This window comes from Heliangelus exortis, chromosome 2 (assembly GCF_036169615.1).
Source record: "Heliangelus exortis chromosome 2, bHelExo1.hap1, whole genome shotgun sequence".
In the NCBI taxonomy this organism is placed as follows: domain Eukaryota; kingdom Metazoa; phylum Chordata; class Aves; order Apodiformes; family Trochilidae; genus Heliangelus; species Heliangelus exortis.
In genome coordinates, this window is record NC_092423.1 from 42,363,971 (window position 1) to 42,379,715 (window position 15,745).

General features: G+C 37.3%; 1 protein-coding gene across 13 annotated transcripts in view; it reads right to left on the reverse strand.

Moving 5' to 3' along the window:
* HDAC9 (histone deacetylase 9) overlaps positions 1-15,745 on the reverse strand; it is a 458,285-nt gene that overhangs the window by 89,343 nt on the left and 353,197 nt on the right. For all 13 annotated transcript variants that reach the window (XM_071735765.1, XM_071735762.1, XM_071735760.1 and 10 more), the window contains 4 exons: positions 5,768-5,823; positions 5,438-5,525; positions 1,028-1,147; positions 589-686 (listed from right to left, as the gene is read on the reverse strand). In XM_071735765.1, the coding sequence (XP_071591866.1) occupies positions 589-686; positions 1,028-1,147; positions 5,438-5,525; positions 5,768-5,823 (362 nt within the window). The remainder of the gene's footprint in view (positions 1-588; positions 687-1,027; positions 1,148-5,437; positions 5,526-5,767; positions 5,824-15,745) is intronic.

Genomic DNA, 15,745 nt, shown 5'->3' on the forward strand with positions numbered 1-15,745 from the left:
TGCATCACCTAGGGAAGAATAAAATGTCATTTAGAATGAGCTACTAAAAGGAAAGAGAAATACAGCATGCAACTTTCCCATCATTCTTACTGCAGCATTTCACAATTCTAAGTAAATAACACTTTACTGCAATTCCCAGAAAAAAATGGTCAAATCTGTGAGCATCATGATGAGACTTTTTAAGTGAATGAGTAACTCTGTTTTTAGACCATAACTCACATTACTTTCTATCTGATCTACTTGCATGTAACAACAATCAACATGAATGTAAACACTAATTGTCTTCTGTCTTCTTTATCCATTGAAAAAATCTATTGATAAAATGATTGACTGGTTCAATCATTAGGTGGTTTTTTTTGTTTGGTTTTTTTTTTTTTTTTTTTTTTGGTTTTTTGCCACTTCTGAGCGGGTGATTGCAATGATTAAATTATCCATTTTTATTACTTACTAAGTTTTCATACACTGGAATACTGGGCTTAAGTTAGTTTCACCACAGGCCATTTTCTTGTCTTTCAAGACTGGATTACTTATTCATGAGCTTATGTTCTACAACCAGTTTTCATAACTTGAAAATAAAAAGGTACCAACCTGAATGCTGTGAGATACTCAACATCACCCATAGGAGGATCTAAGCCACCTGTCCAAGCAATATTTATATTATATCCTTCACCAGGGCCACTTCCAACCTGGAAAATAGGAGTAAAATGCCAAAAGGAGTGAAAAAGAGGAAAGGGGAGGAGGAAAAGAGAGAGGGGGAGGGTTAGGAAAAAAAAACAAAAAAGAAAAAATTCTTGTGTGCTTTAGAAACAAACATCAAACAACATGTCAGGTCAGCCCAGCCTTGTTTGACAAGGACTGCTCTGGGTTATGCACTTGTTCTCCACTGGTCCCTGGCTCCCAGTGGACAATTTGGTAATCTGGTGTAATTTAAAGAACCAGAGAAGGACAAGAAAATTAGGGGTAATCATGCAACGCAATTACCTGAAAGATACAAATAAAAATGGGGCTCTAAAGAAATAAACCTAACCTCATTTGGGGCTCCACTGCCGGGGAAGAAGTTGCCTTCATCATAGCGATGGAGGGAAACATACAGGATGCTGGGGTCAGCATAAAAAGCCTGCTGTGTACCGTTGCCATGGTGAACATCCTAAAGGAGAAAGAAAACAGATGACAAATGTAATAATGTCCAAGCCAGTGCAGAGAGCTCAGCTCTGCTTTCTTTTACCACCCCCCCTCTCTCTCTCTGCTTCTCTCCCTCTCCCTTGCCCTCCTTTTGTCTTTGCCTTTCCCCCACCCTTCACCACCCCATACTTCCTGAACTTTCAGGCAAATTACTCTTTAATGCACTCATTTTTTAAACTGGCTTCTAAAAATCAGGAAACCATAGCGAGCATGCCCTGGAGACTCCAGATGAGCAGTCATTGAGAAATCCCAGTCCTTTTGTACAATTAGATATTTATACACCGGCTCTTTGTACTCCTTGCCTCAGTGATGGAATCTAGCATCCTGTTTTATGGAGGAATTTTATGACTTATTAACTGCCAACAGTTCATAACCCCTCAGGCTTAATTAACTAGCCTCATTGGCCTCTGAAGAAAGACTAATGTTTAAACTACAAACTAGTATTTTGCAGAAGGATCTATGGTTTACAGATCTTTTTCACAATACTTGACAGAACACTAAACATAAGTGTATTCATTGATTTGCCAAGTTCCACTATTGAGGTCAAAGGCTCTGTGACCAGCTGAGTAAATTGGCTTCCTTGAAACATTCAGTTCAGTTAGCAGTCCCTCAGCAGCTAGATCCACATCAAAAGAGATGCCAGATGCAGAAAGGACTTCATACTTCATTTTTGCAAAATCATGACGGCAACAGTTGAAGACATAGGAATATGATCTCATTAGCTATTAAATCATCTGGCAGATAGGATGGTGCCTTCCATAATCAAGGAGTGACCTTGGCCATTCTCCATATTTCAAACACTATATAACACCAATTAAAAGAAATTCTGTCATAAAATAAAATCCTGGAAAAAAAAATTGATGACAGTGTATCTTTCTTACAAAGGCTGGTGATGTGGACTTTTCCTCTTTTAGTTTTGTTTTCACAGTTCTCCAATTGTATTATGTGGTTAGACATACTAGAAATTTTGCAAGTGAAAATGGAAAACCCATTTGTCTTTCAGTAAAAGAAAATGGAGGGGGTGTTGTATGTTTCTCCAGTGGCATTTTTAAGAAGCTGAAAAATTATAGGTATTATTGGCTCTCCTCCTTTAATCCATCACTTTGAAATTTCTGAATTAAAGACAGAATTCAGAAGGAGGGCAAAGTCTTCTGAATGGCAACACTATCATCCAGACTGTATTTATTTTACAGACTCTATGAGGTTTGAACCAAATTTGATATCAGAGAAACAACAGTCACATTTTCCTCAGGATGCCTGAACTCAGGAAGGTTTGTTGTACGTTGCCAGTGGCACAGCAAGCCCTGCCCATTGCTCATACTTTTGTCAGATGATGTAGCCCATGACTTTCACACACCTTGTTCAGGACTCTCAACATAGGTTGACTCTTACTTGTACTGCATTGTGCTTGACTTGGACCTCCTCTGGGGCCTCTACAGGGTAATACTATAATGGTTACTTTTCTCAGTTGAAACAACATGAGGATGAAGTAACAGCACAACTGTGACTTAACGCCAAAGTTAAATGGAACACATGTTGGAGGTGCAAGGGGGCACAGCACGGTGTGAGGGTGTTGGAGATTTGATGGCAGCCAGAATAGTGTTAGAGGGCTCTGACTGGCAAATGAAGCAAAATCTGGAAGGCAGACTAACCCAGAATCCCATCCAGTCTTAACCTGTGATAGAATTAATTGGTTTACTCCAAAATAGACCCAAATCATGCTAACATGCATGCAAGTATGGATGACCTTGGAACTAGGATTTCAACAACAAGCTGAGAAGTTATGTTGGCCAAATAAGCATATCAGTAAAGGCTATAATGGGACTTAATTTTGTGTTTTAATTAGTCTTTCTTTTCCAAGTATATTTGGGGATTTAGATATAGCTGTTACAGTTTTCAAATAATAATAAAAAAAATATTAAGTGGGCATACAGACTGCTTTTTTAAACTATTATTCAGATATCAAAGCTAGCTTTCCTGTCTAAACTTTAATTCCACCCAAGGTTACTCTGTTTTGAAGAGCAGCAGCTTCTCTGATTAGACAAAGGAATATGTTCTTTAAGATTGTGGATGTTCCCATGTGGGAAATGTGTTCATATTCTGTCCTAAATAGATCAAATATATTCAGGATCTATAAGTCTGTTCAGAATGGAGATGTATTCAAATGGTGAAATGAGCAAAAAAAAAAAACTGAGAGGCCTTTTAGTTTAGTGTAGAAAAAAATGAAGGAAAGATTAAAAATTAAAAAGATAAGAATTTATATATGAACACATAGCAGCTCTGAACACTTAATTTGTAACTAGAGTACAGTTCAATGTGTGGGACCGAATATTACTTTTTAACATTAACATTGTAGTCACATGTATAGCTGCCAACCAGCATGAGGTCCTGCTGTGCTAGTCACTATCAAAATACAGCCTTAAAGGTTGATTTAAAGTCTAACATCTGTAATTCCATTCTTTTTTTCAGACGCCCAAAATGCTCTGCTGGTGGACAGAGAGACATCACTAGTAACTTGTTCATTCAGTCTGAAATGCAATTTATCCATAGTTTGCATACATAGGAAACTTTTGATATGAATTTTTTGCACATCATTGAACTGACCCTGAAGCAGACTATGGACTGGACTGCAACTGCTCCAGGAACTGAGTAATTTGTGTCAGTCATGTATTTCACCCTTTTTACCAGCTGAGTTATTCTGGCCAATGGGATAGAGAGGCTGAACATTCTCTGTCTACATTCACGGGTAAGGAGAGGCAGCTTCACAGGTAATGATTTGCACAGGTTATGATTTGCACATTTAACCTTTCCTTGCTAAATTGAAGCTGAATTCATGAGTGCTTAAGTACTTAATTCTTCAGAACGTAACACAGTCAAAAAGCCTTAAAAACATTCACAGAAAGCAAACTTTGAATAGATTTTTCTTATTGAAAAACAAAAAACAACAAGCAAACAAAAAAACCCCCACCATAGAGCTCACTTTTGGCTTGCGTTTACAGAAGTAAAACTCGACAGTGATATTCAAGTCAGCAAACAGATATAATATACACTGGAAGTGAAATTTTCAAAAATACTGGTTTCTTGCAGTATATTATTACATTCACAAGTGATAAGTAGAACACCCCTAGAAATACTTCGAAAACATCCTAAGAATATGTAGCCTATTCACATGCCCACTCTATCACTCATTTTTCACTTGCCATTCTTTCTCCCACACTCTCCTTCTCTGCTTCTCTTCAACAGTCAGTACACATTATTTAACTGAACAAAACTGCTAGATGGTAAGGCCATGACTTCACAATAAGATTTAATTATGAGTGCAGATATGAACAAGATTTAGACTATTAAGCCCTGCACTTCAAAAACCCTTTAACATATTTTGTCTTTAAATCTTTTATCACCTGCAAAAATTAATTAAGTGCAGATGTAACAGGTTAGGTTTTGATGCCAGGGTTCATTTCCTGTCTATGCTTTGTCAGACACCCTATTACACCTCCTCATGAACTGTAGGAAAACAAAAATGGTGCTCATAAATCAGCATTCAACTTTCCTTGGGCTGTGCATTGGGCTGATCCTTTAAGTGCAAGGCAGAACTCCAATTCATTATTCATGAAAGTAATATAGACAACATGCCAAATGTCATCTGCTTTTAAATAATCCGTTTGTTAAAGGTATTAAGTATTGTGTAAGAATGCCTTCTATTAAAATACAAAACTAATCCAATGAAGTGCATTTTTAATCACGTAGCTTTCCTTCCGGGAACCATCAAAAGCTGGCATACATGACTCAAAACCTTCTTAGAGGCAATGACCTGTTGATTTGTTCAATAATATCAGAGTTACACAACAAGTCAAATCATTGCTAGCTGGGGGAAGTGGCCAATTTGGTTACCAAAGCAACAACATTCTTTAAAGCACATCTGACTATTTAAAGTTCGTATTCTGTAGGGAAAAGTAAACTTGGGTTCTGTAGGGTTATTTTAACGGTGGAAGTATCAATTCATTTAAGGACCATAAAAGTTGCCCTGATCTGTGCCTTCTTCTCATTAAATTGCAGTTAACACCATTAAAGTGAAACATAGATGTTTATGGCTTCAGCACTGCCATCCTGGCTTTAATGAGTTCACAAAATCAGAGGAAATGCACACCTTTATTACTTGTAGGTATTAAAAGCAGGAAAGTCTGACATACAAATACAAATTTATTATCTTTTATCTAGGTGCACTGTAAGTGAGATGTTTGCCAAGAATACATACCAGATCTACAATCAATATCTTGCCTACATTTAACTTGTCTCTCAAGTACTTGGCAGTAATTGCAATCGAATTAAAAAAGCAGAATCCCCTGTGGAATAGAGAAGAACAGAAATAAGAAAGCAAATCAGTCAGGAAAACAGCTATAAATAATGTTCAGAGCATTTTAAAAAATGCTATACGATCTCTGAGGCCATAAATCTACTTCTGGGAGTACCTAGAAAGCCTTTTCAGTCATCTGCTAACAATTACAGTTCTTCAGAGACATGCACAGCGCAGGTGATTGCCAGTAACCTTAGTGCTCCGAGATGGGCAATATTCCCTGGTACTTACATGGCTGTTGATTCTTCAGCATGATGGCCTGGGGGCCTTACAACAGCAAAACCATTCTGGAAGAACAAGATAGGTTTTCAATTATCAGCTTAAAAAAATACTTGACTCAGTGCAAAACCGAGCGGCAGGCAAACTGGATTGAAATCTATTAGAGGCTCTTGAGCACTTTTTCTTCCAATCACTGCCAGAAATAATATATTTGAGAACAGTGGCATAGACACTTACATAAATACACACGTGCACATACATACATACACACACACAACATGATCTAAAGAGGAGGGAAAAGGCAGAATGAGAAAGCCATTGTTATCAATTCTGCTGTCTAGAATTTGCGTCTGAAAGGAAGCAGAGACCACTGATCATTCTTGACCTAAATTTTGTAATCTTATATTGCTCCAGCTTGATATGCTTCAAACTAAAAGTAGCTTGAGGTATATATTTTACATCAAAAAGTATTGATCCTGTCTTCTGTGTGGACTAAATGCTAAATTCAGACACATAGACATACATGTAATTCCTAAGAGTAGAAAAATAATTACAATGAATTTCCCATATTTATTCAAACTCTAAATTAAGTTTGAAACCTGCCACAAGTAAAATAGATTCCAAAAAGTCTAACACACTTTCTGGACTAGGATATATATTTCATAAAATACAGCACTAGAATCAGTGACGAACAAGCAGTTTTTTGCCACTAAAGATAAAAGAATTAGGTTTCCCTACTTCCAGTGTGGGTAAGGGGAAGGGAAACTAGAGAAAGATGGCTCTGTTCAGGAAGTCATATTGTGTATTCAAAAAGTAGTGTCTCACAGTGCTATGTATAACATCAGATTTCACTTACCAGCAGTAACACCATTGCTTCATCAAATTTACTCTTTATTTCAAGTACTCAAGACAGCTTTTCTATTCAGATATATTTGCAATCAAATTTCTGACAATTAACTAACATACAAGAAATTATAATCTGTGCCCAAGTATATCAGCCATATGTATTGCTGCAAGCCCAACCAAGCCTCATATATTTGGAGAGGGGGGAAAGGAAGAAAAAAAGCTGGAATATTTCTTTATTTTAATATTAAAGTAGTTGAGTTTTCCTTAGGGTAGTTAAATGCCAATGCTTTAACCTTTACTGATACCAAACACAATAATTGCTCATTCACATGGGTGTAAATAAGGATGAACAACAGGGCAGTTATTTGAATTACATTGGTGCCTTTGCAATCTGTTTATTTGCAACACCACGAAAGTGTGTTTGTGTGTACCTGTGTGTATTTGTCTACCTATTCTGTTTCACTGGTAATAATTTATAAGCAAATACTACCAGGCTATTTTGTATAATTTGCTCCTGAACATAATCTAAGCAGCCGTCTGCAGCTTTAGTGAATCTGGCCAAAGTTCTATCAAACTACATTAAACTATAAGGCAAACAGAGTCCATCTGCAAAAGTGGTTCTTCTGGACATTGTTTAAAGAATCTGGGGCATTCAACATGTCTTGTTTTGCATTAAATGTCCACATGAAAAACAAACAAACAAAAAAAGCAAAAAAACCCCAACAACCCAGCAACATCCAAAATCCAAATCCAACCCCAAAACTAAAGACAGAACAAATATGTATGGTCCCATTTAGGCAGGCATTCCTGGAAGTAGAATATAAATTGCCTACAGATAAAACATAACGGCAAAAAAAAGGCCTTATGGGCTTCATTAATCTTCAAAAACAAACCTACAACCCTACTCATTATCCTTCTGAGGATTTTTTTAACATTTCCTTTTCACACAAACTATGACTTAAAGAAGAATTCTGTGAAGAATTCACTTGTAGCATTCTTTAAGAAACAATGTATGGGTATGCTGAGAAATGTACAGATAACAAAAGGACAAAAGACACAGAGAAGGCATTTTTAGAGAGAGAGCATCATGCTGCTGGTATTTTTTTCTTTCAGTATCTGTGAGAATTTGGAAAAAGTCCATGCAAGGCTTACAGCTGCCCCTGCTCAGCTCACAGCTCATTATCATCTAACTTTATCAGCCTTCCCAAAAGATCAACATAATTAAGATGATTATCTCTGAGTAGATTTCATGGGGCAATACAGGGAGAGAAAAAAAATCAACACTGCTGTTTTTGACAACATGACAGATGCAGTATAGGCTTCTCTTTTCTGTTCCCTTGCTGTGAGAAGACTGTTTGGAAGCCCTGTTTTGTTACAGCTAGTTAATTTCTGCTATCAGAGTTTAAGTCACCTATTAGAGTTATCTATGAGCACACAGGACATTCACATCAGTGTTGTGACCACTTTTTATGTATTTTAACTTTACAAGAAATTTAGTGTTCAGGTGGAAATTTTTCTTTCTGTTTTTTAAAACATATTGATGATAAAGCATGTAATCTAATATAATTTTATCAAAAGATGAAAACTAGTTACCATCCAGTATTAACAGCAATTTTTGTGCAATTGATAAAATGCTTCTTTTCTCCAACTTTAAAACTCTGCATGAAGACAGTGTACATTAATGCAATGGAACGTGAGTTCATTTATTTGAGCAATATTTAAATACCAGACAGTGAGCTCATAACAGTAGACAGAAAGGCAAAAATCTCCTTTAAAGATAGAAAGACTAACACAGAGCAATGTGTTAAATATGAAGCCAACACACATAAATTCAAAGCATTTTTGTACAGAGCCTTATTTATACTAGGATACAGACACCTTTGTGTAGACAGAGCATTAAACTGACTGACAGACATGAACATTATAAAAAGGATTCATGTCTCAGCCATCATATGATTACTTTTAGTTAAATTTGAGGATAAAGAGTAAAGTCTGAAAAGAGATATTTTAAAATCTCTGCAGATTGAACAACAAAGAGAAGTCTGCCCAGTCTCAGCTTACATTGAAGATCCATTGCAGGTAGACCCACTTAGCTGGATCTTTAATGAAAGCTAAGAAAATACGTTAGTCTATTTGCACAGTAAACTAACTTCTTTTCTTTCATGACAAACACTAGCTGTATATTTGGTTTCCAAAGAACAGAGGTATATAGCGTATTGTGGCCTTGTCTTTGGTGGTGCAGTGTATTCCTGTATTTGTAGAGTGCTGGTTTAGTGTGTTGGGCTATATTGTGGTTAGGTATCTTTTATACTTCCCCCTCAACCTTTCCAAGACAAGCACTCAAGACAATACCATAAGTTAACTCCAGAGGTTGGGACTGACCGTCTACAGCAGAGTTCCACTGGTATTTCTGTTATACAAAGAGGTAAAACTAGACATGGAGAGTTTTTCCCTAAGGCAAAATATGGTGTAAATCACTCTTCCCTTCATTTGACAGTGAGAAGCTTTCTCTGTCTTGATTCGAAGTAGACCAACAGTGACCCATCCAGTCTGGAGCTCCAGGAATGGTGAGAAGCCCGGCTGACAAGCAGTGCATACTATCTTCAGCCTGGTGCTACTCTGGTAAAACCCTCTGATATTTTGTTGGCTCAAAGAAAAGCCAGTGCCATGCAAGAAATAACAATGAACCCCAGCAGGCACTTCATGAGGACTTACTGAAGGGGTAAAAAACGCAGATTCAACACCTCCTTCAACACTGGAATGGATTTGTAAATATTCTTCCCATATTTGTTTGTATCTTTAGATTATGTAGTGCATAAAGTAGATACAGAGACATCTTTTCAGTCTAAATGAGTTTTGTGAGTTTTTCCACATTTCTTATTCAAAATTAAGCATTTTTAATTTTTTCCTGCAGACTAGAAATCCTTCAGTAGAAGACAAAACAGCACCACTGAATCTCAGATTTAAGGAAGTTTTATATGGAGTTCAAAAATGGATTACTTCTAGTTGAAAAGAGAAGTAATTGAAGCTCTTGTATTGTAAATCCCTGTATGGAAAAGCAATGCTATCTCTTCCAACTATTCAAGAGACAAAAGGCAGAAGCTGAAATAGGAGCAGCTCCACCTGAACATAAGAATATACTCTTTTACTGTGAGGGTGGTCAAGCAACAGAACAAGTTGCCCAGAAAGGTTGTGGTGCCTCCATCCCTGGAGATATACAAAAGCCAACTGGCCACAGTCCTGGGCAACTAGTTGTAGATCACCCTGCAGATTGGAACAGATGAACTCCTGAGATCACTTTCCAAGCTCAACTTTTCTGTGATTCTATGATTCTATCCAGAAATTCATAACCTTTGAAAAAAGGCTTTCCAGAAAATTGGTGTAATTCCCAGTGATGAGCAACTTTCTCAGCAGAACTTTGTCTCATGCACTAGCTAAATGCAGCTTCATAGAATGGGAAGGACAGCTGTCTCAGTGACCTGTGTTTTTCATGATGAGACCAAGTTCATAATTCAGGGCCTCAAAACCCTCCAAAATTCAGGTGTTAGAGTTTCTATTTCTTACATATGTCAATCTCTTAATCTATTTAGACCTTAGCTCTGAAAATTAACAGTGCTTAAAGTGCATTCTTGGACACGCACTTGTTTTTAATGGAAAAGTTCTATTTTTGCTTCAGTGTGCACAGGCTTCAGAATGAGAAGCAAATCACTGAAGCTAGCACACCAATTCTTGAAGAAACTTTTTCAGTTATACAGAAACGCATACAGTTCTCCTGTCAGAACTGATATTCCTTATGTTTTATACATGCACAGCTTTGTATTTTTAAATTGTATAAAAACCTATTATTTAAATTTAAAAGGTGCTCCATGCAGTGCATCTGACAGGGTGTAACCCTTGAAGTGGTATCTGTGCCATCTTTAACCATGCTATGTCTGTCTTAGTTAACTCCTACAGTAATAAATACCAGGACTGCTTTAAGTCTTGGCTGCCTACAGCAACTGGTACCCTCAGGAAGACAACCATATTCTTACCAAGAGCCACTTCTGTTGTAACATGATTCCAAGCTATGCCATCCAGCAGGGAGGGTAAGCATAAGAGTGAGTGGTGTAAGGCTGAGGCAATCCTCAGGTACCTGTTTAGGACAATTTTACAAGTTATTCATACTGCCAGAGCAGAAGTCAGTATCTGGCCCTGGGGGTCTACGAATGCAGTGAACAAGAACCCATGATTCAACAGAGCAGTATTAGCAGCTCACAGATTTGCCAAGAAAACAGTAGTGGACATGAGGGAATACCCATTTTGTCTTGCAGATGAAGCTAGTGGAGGCCAAGAACAGAAATGAACATTAAACATTTAACTCTGTGATGGAAACAAAGAGTTCCCTGTCTGCTTTCCTGAAGGTCTTAGATGGTAGTACCAGAAAATATGCAGGAAAAGTTGGTGCTTGCTGGATAACTTCTATACAACTGTGATGGCCTGTTCAGCCACAACTAGTGTTAACTCTATTGGGAAAGAAAGCAGACTAAGAGTTTCAAGTACAGAGTGGTCATGGAGATAAGCTACCTACCACACATATAATTAAAGTTGTACTGCTATATGAAATAATAATAGTCATTTAGATTTAAATATAACCATAATTACTGGGATAAAGCATCTAAGAGATGGTTCCATATAAAATTTTGTAATTTCGTAACTTTGTAAAAGCAAATATGAATTACTATCTATGAGAGTTCATTGGTAACTTTGATGGCTTTCATCAATCATATTTTTAACACTAGCAAAATAAGCATTCATTATTGTTTCTTATACACTATGCATTGCTAAAAATGCTGTGTCTAAGGTGTGGAAAAAAATGTCTCTTTTTTGTGGCTGCCACACACCCCTCAGGTATTTTTTTAAGGCAGATATGAAGTGTTATAGGGCAGAGGGTGAAACAGGGAGCTAGAAACAAGGGTAGGGCAGGGCCCATGGGTGGAGCTGAGCACAGGACGTTTCCCAAGAAAGGGGAATTCAGTAGATAACCAGAGGAGCTGTGTGGGGTTGTTCAGACAGACATGAAACCTTGCTGGCCTGAAGCTTTACTGGAAGGAGGACACTGATAGGAGACAGGGAGACAGTGATTTCAGCTCTTTTTGTTTATTATGTCTTTAGAAAGATAGTTCATTTTAGGTTTTGTTCTAAGAAAACATAGCAGTAAAGCTGTGAAAGATGATTGAGTTATTTTTATTCAGAATACTTTTATACTAGAAAAATAAGACACTGAGGGGGAAGGGGATGATTAAGTTAATTCTGCTTATTCACTAGATTAGTATAATTCACTGTATCATGGTTCCTCCCTAGCTCTGTGTGACAAAGGCCTTGAGAACAGTATTAACCAAGCTCAGTTAGAATGAGTTTCAAGTTCAATGTAAATTATCCACAGATTATGCGAAGACACCAGAATAGCAATGGCCAAACACAGAAGGTTTATTTTGGTACTGATTCAACCCGACATATTGTAAAGAACCATCCCTGGAAAATGCCAGATTCTGGTTCAGAGGAAACTAATTTCAGTTACTTTCATTCTGTTAAATGAGTGAATATTCACTTCCTACCTACTTACAGGGCTACTTTATGTGTCTGTGTGTGCAGACACATACACACATACTTAGGGTAAGGTAGAGAAAAGGCTTGTTCTGCATGAAATTCAGCTGAAGTGGATATTCAAGACAGTCTCAGACCATGCTTTTAATTTCTGTGCCTTTTTTCTTGAGTATTTTCTTTTAAAAAATGATTCTAAATTCAATCAAACTTCTTTTAAAAATACAGAATAACCATAAAAATCCTATCAGCTCTTGCTAGTGCAAGCTCTTGTCTAGGTCTCTTCTGTTTCAAATTGAAAATATATGGTGCTTGCATGTTTCTATCACAGGAAAGAGTGCTGCCATCACTGGGGTTGACATATTTAAAGAATGTGCAAAGTAAAACTAGACAGTAATTCTTATGACAATTACTGTACATTAAATAAATAATTCCAGCTTATAACAGTACTGAATGAGTTAATCTGAGGTTGAAGAACATTATTTCACAAATGTCCCATTGGATTTTCGGTAGTTCCATGGTCTGCTCTGCCAGTGAGTTGCCCATTATCATGGAAAGTCATCTTCCATTGCAAAAATAGATTCTTATTAGGTATACTCTTTTTGAGGTATATTTTTCATTGGCATTTTTTTTCCTGCTAGTCAATTGTAAGATATTAAGGGACAGCCAGAGAAATGTAAAATTTATCAGAAAAGAAGTTAATACACATTTAATGTTCACAGAACCGCACACAGTAAAATAATTACAAGGACAAATAATATGGTGAAGGACATTATTCAACAAAGTGCTTGGTGCTTGCTTGATAATTATTGGAAAATCATCAAGCTAACATAATGAATTATCTAAATTACAACTTCTTAGAAGTAGGATAAGTAATTTAATAAGCACCTATCATATGGCAACAAAAAAAGGTGGCAGCATCAGCATGAATAATTTGGTTCACAAAATGGAAATATCAACAATCTAAACTCTTCAAAAAAAATAATATTTTGGCAAGCTAAATCCTGGAGGTGAGATTCTCTGCAAGCTCTAAAAGTTATAAATGAAACCTGAGACTCAGGAGAGATGCAGATGAAGAAACCCTCCTTTATTTTCCTCTAAGGCTTGTCTCATGTGGGGTTTGGATGACCTCTGTCCTGGTCCAGTTGAGCAGCAGGAGGGAAGTGCCTGCTGTGCAGGCAAGGGGAGAGTCTCTTTGTGTGTAGCTGCCTGAGAATGAAGTAGCATGGTACCAGGGAGGAGAGGGGAACTGAGCTGAGCATCAAAGTGGATGTAAAGGAAAGAGCCAGCCCCGAGTTGGAAAAAAAGCAGGAAGGCAGGGCAGGACAGCACACAGGGCAGCAGGGAGACACCAAGTCATCAGACCACACGTTCCTGGAATCTGTCTCTCTATTGCAGAGCAGTGACTGGGACACCGAAAGTTGCAGAGCTGCCTTTTGGTCTTGCAGGATGTGTGTTATAGCCTGAGCCCCCACAGGCACCATTTCCTTTTGCATTATCCTTCTAGCACATCCCTATTTTACTGTAGCAAGAGAGCGAGGAAGGAGATGCTTAGGAGACACTTTCAGGAAAAAAATGCTCTCTCTGCAGACACAGGCTTTTTAGGGCCCTCTTTCTGAAGGTGCTTTCATTAGTTTGAAGCTACAGACAACGATTTCCAAGTTCATGATCTAGACTGCATGCAACAAATTATATGCAGGGCACTTCCTGTATTCCTTCCCCAGGCCCTACGGAATATATCATATGACTTATCTATTAAAATTATTTACTTGATATAGCTAACGACTGCTGTAATTACATTCACCCAGTTCCATATACTCTGCTCTTATACAGATCTCTGGTCAACCAGCAGACTAAAAACCATCTACATAAATCAATTGAGGGATGGAGAAATGAGCAAAAGTAGATACAGAAAAACACGTAGACAGGAGAGTTGTGGCACCAACTCCATGTAGTAGAAATACTTCATCATGCATCAGCAGGTCTCCTCAACTATTAAAAGCTGAAAAAGGGTGACCTTCTTACACTCTGTATTCTAGCCTCCTACTGCAATATTGCCAAGATGACATTCATTACATTATATATGTAAATAAAGTAATGAAAAAAGGAAAAACGTCCTTTCAACATCACGTATGTCATACTATATATTTCAGTTGTGTGATTCCTTTAACAGTGTGATCACTGTTAAATATTATCTCAAAAGTGCATCAAATGAATCTCAATGAGTGTTCGTTATATTATTTTAAAAAAAAGCAACCTACTAACCCCCTAATTGTGATTATTTGTTTTAATCAAATAAAAAACATTGATATTAAAGTTCCACAGAGGACGGATGATTTGTCTTGAGTTTTTAAAAAAACAATACCACAGTGATTTACTATTTCAGCAGAGGTAGAATATCATCTTCTCATCCTTAGCACTGTCATATTGATGCTTTCCCCATTAGTCAAGGAGATCAAAGAAACCTGATGTCTCACAAGGGGTTTGAACTACAGTGAAGAAAACTTAACTCCTGGTCAGTTTTTGAACAGTGTCCAAATCAGATGGACAAAATGTTGCTGTTCTCAGATGAGACCTGTGTGAAATGGGACTGATAGTCTCAGGAAATTCAGAATAGGGTAGAGAATGTTTTGCCTTGTGTATGAGTTTGACCCATGCTCAGCTCTGTAGTGAATCTCTCAATTGTTCTTCAGACTAATGTAGTTTGTACTCTCAACCCTTAGCAACATACCTATAGTTCAAACCTATTACTGTCACACTGTGCAATAGCAAGTGATATTAGGAGACACCATGAAGTATGGAAATTGAAATGTCTAGTGCTTCCTGAAATGGATTTTAAATGTCAGATGCCAGTCAATACAGGGCAGTTTATGTTTCTTTGTTTCTATGGTTCAACAAGCCAGTGAAGACTTATTTTCAGTGTTGTGAAGCATTAGGGTTTTTTAATTAATTGAATACATTTCCATAAAATAAGCTATTAAATTAATTTTTATTTTAGGAAAACCATGTTAGACTTTTAAAAATGCAAATATATCAATCCATGAAGCTGTAAGAAATATCTGGGCTGTTCATACCCACTTACACTGACAAATCTGATAATTCTCATGTCAGATAAGCATTTGTTAAATTAATTGCTCTGGTTTCTCATTTATGTGGCCTCTTTTCTCAGACTTGGTCTTTGCAAGTTAGTTTTACTCTGAGGTTATACTAATGGCTGTTTCAGATAAAGGTATCTGTGATTCTCCAATGCAGTGAGTAGATAATCCACTGCCTCTGCTGCTGCAGTCTGAAGCACTGCCCTGTGGGAAGCCCTTGATGTGTCTTGCAAGTCTGACTTTGTGAACTTCAGGACATGCAGCTCTCCTAAGGGAAATGTGTGAGTCCAGAACAAGTCAGTATGTCCTGTCTCATAATTTACATTTTTTTCCTTAAGATGACACCAGAATGACAGGGCACCATCTGCTAGCAAATCCACAGCAATAAAATTCCAGGGAAAAACTACATCAGGTTTCTTTACTGCTCTCATCTTGCTGTTTACAAGTTGCAGAGCTGTTATTGCTTACA